The sequence below is a fragment of the Scylla paramamosain genome, chromosome 30 (assembly GCF_035594125.1).
Source record: "Scylla paramamosain isolate STU-SP2022 chromosome 30, ASM3559412v1, whole genome shotgun sequence".
In the NCBI taxonomy this organism is placed as follows: Eukaryota; Metazoa; Arthropoda; class Malacostraca; order Decapoda; family Portunidae; genus Scylla; species Scylla paramamosain.
Window position 1 is genome coordinate 13,411,615 of NC_087180.1, and position 7,500 is coordinate 13,419,114.

General features: G+C 46.4%; 1 protein-coding gene across 29 annotated transcripts in view; it reads left to right on the forward strand.

Moving 5' to 3' along the window:
- Positions 1-7,202, forward strand: part of LOC135115862 (probable G-protein coupled receptor 45) — a 313,244-nt gene extending 306,042 nt beyond the window's left edge. For 15 of the 29 annotated variants that reach the window (XM_064032905.1, XM_064032907.1, XM_064032904.1 and 12 more), the window contains one exon: positions 4,856-7,202. In XM_064032905.1, coding sequence (XP_063888975.1) covers positions 5,005-6,306 — 1,302 coding nt within the window. In that variant the 5' untranslated portion in view covers positions 4,856-5,004 and the 3' untranslated portion in view covers positions 6,307-7,202. Of the gene's footprint in view, positions 1-10; positions 245-650; positions 1,248-1,858; positions 1,907-3,145; positions 3,499-3,624; positions 4,476-4,855 lie in introns of those variants that run through there. The other 14 variants (XM_064032925.1, XM_064032924.1, XM_064032918.1 and 11 more) reach the window with 8 other exon arrangements.
- The last annotated feature ends 298 nt before the right edge of the window (positions 7,203-7,500 follow it).

The following is a 7,500-nucleotide window of genomic DNA, read 5'->3' on the forward strand; positions in this document are numbered from 1 at the left end:
AGCGGTGTCGTGCGGGTCCTGAGTGTCTGGGGAGTTGACACGCTTGGCACCTTCCCTTTCTTGGCACTAGTGTGAGGGTGCTGCCTTTTAGCAGCCGCCGCGGAAACGTTGGTGCAGTGAGTATAGTCTAGCGGGCACTGTTGTATCTACCCGCTACTTCTGTTACTGTTACCAAGTACTACTATTGCTGCTGCTACTGTTAATACTTCTGATAGACTCGTTTCCCTAACCTCAGTGAATTAAGGTGAAGTAAAGAAGAGTGGTGGTGCTTTTCTGACAATTGAAGTGTGCGTTAAGTCAAAAGTCTAGATCGGATGACAGAGATGAAAGCATAAACTTCAACGTGGTGGACAAGGAAAGGAAGACATTCAATATTTCAAGACAAAGTGAAAGTTGGAGAGGACAAAGTTAGAAACACTGAAAGAATAATTGGAAAAAAAGATGAATAAAGTGAAGATAAAGGGATGAAAGATGAGAAATAAAGAAAAGGGATAAAAGAGAGAAGAGCGAATTGAAAAAGTTGAGTGAGGAAAACATAGTTACACACACACACACACACACACACACACACACACACACACACACACACACAGACACATACTGTACAAACCTGAAGAAAAAAAAATCTTATTGGGTTTATTTTTCCTCAGATCATGAATTAGGAAACTCTTCTCAAATATCTTACGAACAATTTCAAATTTCAGTTTGTTTTTAATTCCCCGAGTAAAGAAACTTTTCAAGGGGAAAAGGAAAGAACTGTGCTAACCTTGCGACACTCCCGAAAGCCAAAATACATACTCATAGAAATAGAATTTTGGAAGCAAACAGTATACGACATGAAGCGAAAGACTGAAGAGAAGGAAAATATCAGAAACGAATAAAAAAAGAAGACTGAAAAATAAATAAAAGAGATTAAAGAGAATACCAGACACAGCACATAAAAGAGAAAAAGAAGACGAAGAAGAAAAGTTAAGAAAACACGACACAAGAAGAATATTAAAACATAGCTTCGAAATATTTAAAGATCAAAGGAAGAAAAATTCGCAAAAATGAATCCACGGTCTCTCTTGATCTTTCTCCTGACGGCGACGCTGACGGGGGCTGACAACGTGGCTCTCTTCTGGAACCTTTACGACGCGGTGGTGTCTGGGGGGCGCATCCTGCATGACGTGGCGGAGGGTGTGGGCGCCGTGTCCAAGGCCATCCGTGCCATTGATAACTTTCTGGACACCTCAGCACAGATCCAGGTGAGTTTTGTAATATATATGTTGGTTGTATCTTCGTTTATTAATTTATTCAGTGTATATGTGTGTGTGTGTGTGTGTGTGTGTGTGTGTGTGTGTGTGTGTGTGTGTGTGTGTGTGTGTGTGTGTGTGTGTGTGTGTGTGTTTACATGATTATAAGTTAGTTTCTTAGAACAAGGAAAACGACAAATGTGTGTGTGTGTGTGTGTGTGTGTGTGTGTGTGTGTGTGTGTGTGTGTGTGTGTGTGTGTGTGTGTGTGTGTGTGTGGCAAGCAGGGCATAAAAAGTCATGTAGTACACATACACGTGTAGTACATCTGTATATGTGTCTGTGTGTGAATAATGTAATAATTTTTGGGGGTAGTTGGCTTGTATAGTTTATCGTGCCAGCGTGAATAATTCATCAAACAGTAATTATTTAAATTGATAGTATGCGAGCTTTATTTACTTTTTATTACATATACAATTCCTTTACACAAACTGAAATAAATTGTATAAATATGCAACACAAAATAACGCACACTGATATATTTTGGTTCATTTTATCAATCACTACGCAATTTTTTTTTTAGACACTTGTTTATTCTCTTTTGATTTTCATTTTTTTCCGACAGGTGACCGAGGCGTTATCATCAAAGGCCGAGGAGACAAAGGACATCCAGGTGTGTGTGTGTGTGTGTGTGTGTGTGTGTGTGTGTGTGTGTGTGTGTGTGTGTGTGTGTGTGTGACCTTTGTTACTATTTTACTATTTCATGTGCCAGGAATGTGAGGGAAGACTTTAACTTGGTCTAGGTTAGTTAGTTGGTTAATTTCTTAGAATATTAGTTAGTCAGCAAGGTTAAATAATTAGGTGCTTAGTTCGTTAGTTGATCACTGGATGGTTACTTATGTTAGGTAAACTGGCGTATGATGAAAACCAGTGGATGTATGTTAGTATGATGCAGTTGTAATAGTAGTAGTAGTAGTAGTAGCGGAAGTAGCAGTAACAACAATAGCAGTTAGAAGATGACGTAAACCATTGAGTCCCTTATGATTACCTGGGAGGGATGCAAGTGGCCAGGTGTTGCCTCATTACTCCAGGTGACCGTGACGCGTCTCAGGTGAGGCCATCGTTACCTGAGCCGGTAACAATGCACCTGGACAACTCAAGGCCAGGTAGTGACGTCACCTGTAAAATATAAACACCTGAGTCACCATGGTTACTCCCACCCTCTCTCTCTCTCTCTCTCTCTCTCTCTCTCTCTCTCTCTCTCTCTCTCTCTCTCTCTCTCTCTCTCTCTCTCTCTCTCTCTCTCTCTCTCTTGACGCTGATTGACTGGCCTCGTGAGTTCGGTCCCAGGGGAAGGCAAGTGATTGGATAATGAGATAGTCTTGTAACTTGTTGATTGGCTGGCTGACCCTCTGCATGAGTGAACTTGTGTCTGATTGGCTGACTGTGTTATCAGGAAAAACAATTGTGTACTGAGAGAGAGAGAGAGAGAGAGAGAGAGAGAGAGAGAGAGAGAGAGAGAGAGAGAGAGAGAGAGAGAGAGAGGATTTTGTATTTTTAGCATTTTGATGGTATGAAAAGATAAGTGTGTAAAATATGAAATGTAGTACAATTAATCATATCAATTCCTCTTTTCTGTAACGCATTGGATTCATAAGAGGACAACAATACATTTATAGCTACTGATTACGTACCCACAGCACTATTACTTAAAAATACTCCGTTACAAAACACCGGAGAATAACAAACAAACAATAGGCACTGAATCATAACGAAAATGGGAAAAAAAATCAAGTGTATTATAATTTATTGCACTATTTATTATGTACTGTGTGTCTCCTGCTGTAGAAGAAAAAAATATTGCAGTGTATTACAATTTATTATACTGTATCTACTTATCCTCCTGCTGTAGGCGGTGGCGGTGCAGGAGCCAGACTCTCTCACTGACCCAGATGAGATTCCGATACCAAGCAGCTTCAGTGGGTGTGGCGCACTCGGCCTGCACATACACGATGACTCCCTGCCCATCAGCACCATGACGGACTGCTGCAGCACCCACTACGCCTGCTACTCCACCTCCTGCAAGGTCAACAAGAAAGAGTGTGACGGGAAGCTCAAGTCGTGCCTGTACGTGGCGTGCGATGGCCGCAGCTCGGATAAGATGATGCAGAAGAGCTGTAAGGGCGCCGCCAAGCTTCTGTTCTCAGGGACCATGGCGCTCTCCTTCCAGCAGTTCAACGCGGCGCAGGAAAAACTCGGATGCAAGTAAGATTTTTGTGGCTTTCCTTCACTGGTTTGTGTTTTAATTGTTTTGGAGAGTTTGTGGCTGCGCTGGAAAGGTGTGTGTGTGGTTAATTAACTTCTACTTTTTTCCCGTCTCTCTTCTTACAGAAAACCACCACCGCCGCCACAGAAGTATGGAAAGAAAGGATGAAGGTAAACCTGCAAATGAACATCCCTGGAAAAAGTGATCTCATCTTTCCTCTGAGTTTTTTCCTCCATTTTTCCTGAGGGATCCACCGTGTGGGTTGCTCGAAAACGGACACGAATACAACCTTTTGTTAGGGATTGCGGTGTAAAGCGTAGTCACCACTGTGCGTGTAATGTGCACCTTGTTAAGAACTTCCAGTACACCTTAATAATCTCTGGATCCTTCTCACGTATACAATATAGAGGTTCATCCCATTTTATTATAGCTTTGCTCCCATCTCGTCACCCCCTCCATGCCAGACCCTCAGATGGGAAGCTTGCCCGTCACTCAGCCCCACCTGTCTAGACTTCTTATTACCACATAACCCAAGTCCTGAGGAACCTGTCAGGTAGGAGTAGCACATATTGACAGACTCATAGAGGTGATTGTTCCTTGTAAGTTGTGACTGGACTGTGGAGGACAAAATATTTACTTGATAATCTGAGCTTTATTACTGGTGTCCCCCGTTGCGAGACGTTTTCCTTTTATACATAGTGACTTTCAGTGATAAATTAAGAGGGAAAAACATTTAACATTCTCCTCTTACATTTCCTAACTTTGATTAATGAACTGTGATTGCCTTAACAGGAAGCTTTCAATATTGTAGTGCTATTTTGCCCTTGGCGTTCTGTTTAATAATCATGAAACGTGACTCGCTGTTCAGGAAATTTGTGGGAATATCGAAATTGTCCATAAACTTGAACAATATGTATCACATTTTTTCGTTTTATATGATGCATATTTTCTTTCAATAAATGTGGCTGAAATTGAATTTGGACTTTGACATTACCATGGGAGAGAGAGAGAGAGAGAGAGAGAGAGAGAGAGAGAGAGAGAGAGAGAGAGAGAGAGAGAGAGAGAGAGAGAGAGAGAGAGAGAGAGAGAGAGAGAATATGCATAAATATCTACAGATCATTTTATTTGCACCATCCTAACATTCTGCTTCCTCTTGTGCCTCTATCTCGCGCCACATTTCCAGGAGTCCGCACCGCACCAAGCACACTAACTCATCCATCTAATACATGCTAATGATATACCGCGTGTCTGTGCCTTGCCTTGTCCTCAACTTGCGTGTCTGTCTGTCTCTGCGCCTGTCTGGGTGGTTAATTGGCTGTCAGTCTCTCTAATCCATTGCTTTCGTGTTCTGGGCAGGCATTAAAGGCAAGATTGAACTCCCGGTGAAGTCTGGTGAAAGACCCGAGGAGGGGAATGGTGGTGGGCGACGAGGACGAGGTGAGGCCAGTCCCAAAGAAAGGCGTCGTGTTGTGGTGATCTCGTCTCCTCGTGCAGCAGGACACACTATGTGGAACATCACCAATGACACAGACTGGGAGGCAGCGGTGGGTGTGGGCGAAAAGGCTGTGCTGGCGTGCGTGGGCGTAATGATGGGCGTGGTGGGCGGGACGGGAAACTGGTTAGTGGTAATCCTGGTCGCTCGCTCCCCAACCATGCGCCCGCCTGTCAATCTCCTGCTGGCCTCCGTCGCCGTCTGTGACGCCCTGTCCTGCTGCCTCCTCATGCCACTCGAACTGGCGTCGCTGTTCAGCCAGGGTCAAATACTTCCCACGCCCCTGTGTCACGCCCACGCATTCCTGTGGTGCGTTGTGGAGGTGGAGGGCGTGACGGTACTGGCGGCAGTGTGTGTGGACCGATACCTGCTACTGGTTCGGCGCTGTGCCCCTCTTGGCTCGCCCGCTGCCTGCAGGGTGCTGGTTGGCACCTGGGCAGCCAGTGTGGCCTTGGCGCTTGTGCCGCACCTTGGGGTGGGTGGCCGAGTGGCCCCACCTCTGCCCGGCGGCCTCACTCGCTGTGTTTGGGTGCCCGTCACCCATCCCACTACCGCCCACTTGACGTACATCGCCGCGCGCTGCTTAGCGGTTTTGGTGATCCCCGCCCTGCTGGTGGGCTTTTGTCTGGCCTCCATCCTGGCCAGGAGCCGCAGCAACATGACCAAGGTGTGTGGAGGAGGTAAGGGTGCCCGGGATAACTACACTGGCGTGGTGGACATGGTGAACGAGTGTGGGCGACGCAGGGGAAGCTGGATGCCGCTGGGGGAAGACCTCCATCACAGGACTCGCACAGTCATCTCCCTGGGAACGCTGTGCCTGCTGGCCCTGCTGGGTCGCGCCCCCCTGCTGCTGAGTCACCTGGGTCTCGTCATGGGGAACGGACAGGGATGGGCGTGGTTTCCATGGGTGGCCTGGTGGGCGTACTTCCCTGCAACCGTCAGTCCTCTTGTGTACACCTTCAGGATCAACAACTTGCGTGCTGAGGTGCAGGAGCTGTGCCCGTGGCTGCTGCTGCTGGCGAGGAGACAGCGGCGTGGCCTGTGTCCCAGCACGCGGCAAACTGCGTACTTAGTGACCCCGCCGATGCCGTCAGTGTCCACGCCCGCCCCACCCAGCCTGCAGGTGCACCTTGGTGGCTCGCAGCATCCTCGCGGCCCTCTGACTCAGTCTTCTGGCCCAGAGGGAAAACGCTACACCTTTAAGGTTCCTCCGACAATCCCTCACCGCCCCGCCCTGCGGATGTGGTCCTCCTGCAGGGTCGGGTGTGCGCGGCCACAGCCCTCCTCGCGCCCTCACCAGCACGCCTCCTTATGAAAATCAGTTCCGTCCCCTCCTGAATAACCCTAACTTGACTAACCCTCGGCGACGTCCTGGAGAATCCGCCGCCACGCCTAGAGCACACAGGAGGGAGACGCGGCTTGTTATTATTGCCCTCGAGAACTTAAATTTACGTCTCGTCTGAAGCCCAACGTACCTACATGACCGTGAGGCTTACAATAAGAAAACAACAGGTAGAACTAAAAACCGTACATTGTGGTGGGCGAGAGAAAAGTGGGAGAGAAAAAGAGTGATGCGTTGTAAAGGGGAACTGGTGGAAATCATATATAAAAGTGAGGACTCGAAGCTCCCCATCTGACTCATCGGCCGCCACGTCACGCCCACCTGTCAGCACAGCACGGGGCGGCGCCGGGCAGGGGGAGGAAAAAGTAATATCAGCAATATCTGGCTCCTCCCGCACGCCAGGGGACTATTGAGTTTCCATTACGTAGGATGAAATGTAATATATATACTTTTCCTTTTTTTCTTTCCGGAGTAGTGAATTGTGAAAGTAGGAGAAGGAATAAGAGGAAGGAGTGCGAAGGAGGGTTATAAAAAGGGGAATGAGGTGTGTGTGTGTGTGTGTGTGTGTGTGTGTGTGTGTGTACTGTGCAGTATCCAGCGTAGTACTGCACTAAATGGCCAATAAAGTTTGAAAATTGTATCGGGAAATAAATATAAAGATTTTTAACATCACATAATGGCTAACTGTTATGCAGACTATAATTTCTCTTTGATTGCACAATACATGATAAAGTAAAAGTAGAAATAGAAATGAGGCCAATTTATTCGAGTTTCCGTTTTAAAGCTGTTTTCTGTTATGCTTCTTGCACGTTTTCTTTGATCATACGCACCACTAAGAAATTTCAGTAAGAAGAAAAATTTACATATTTCCTATGTACTTTAAATGGTAGTAAGGAATAGTGAAACACACACACACACTCTCTCTCTCTCTCTCTCTCTCTCTCTCTCTCTCTCTCTCTCTCTCTCTCTCTCTCTCTCTCTCTCTCTCTCTCTCTCTCTCTCTCTCTCTCTCTCTCTCAGGAACTTTGATCTACCAGAGTAGCATCCTATGGTCGCGTGTGGCTGTTTTCCATTAGTATTGGTCTGAAAAATGAGCCTTACCGCTTAGTTAGATGTACAGCACAGAAGCTTCTGAAGAGTAGCAGTAGCAGTAGTAACAGTAGTAGT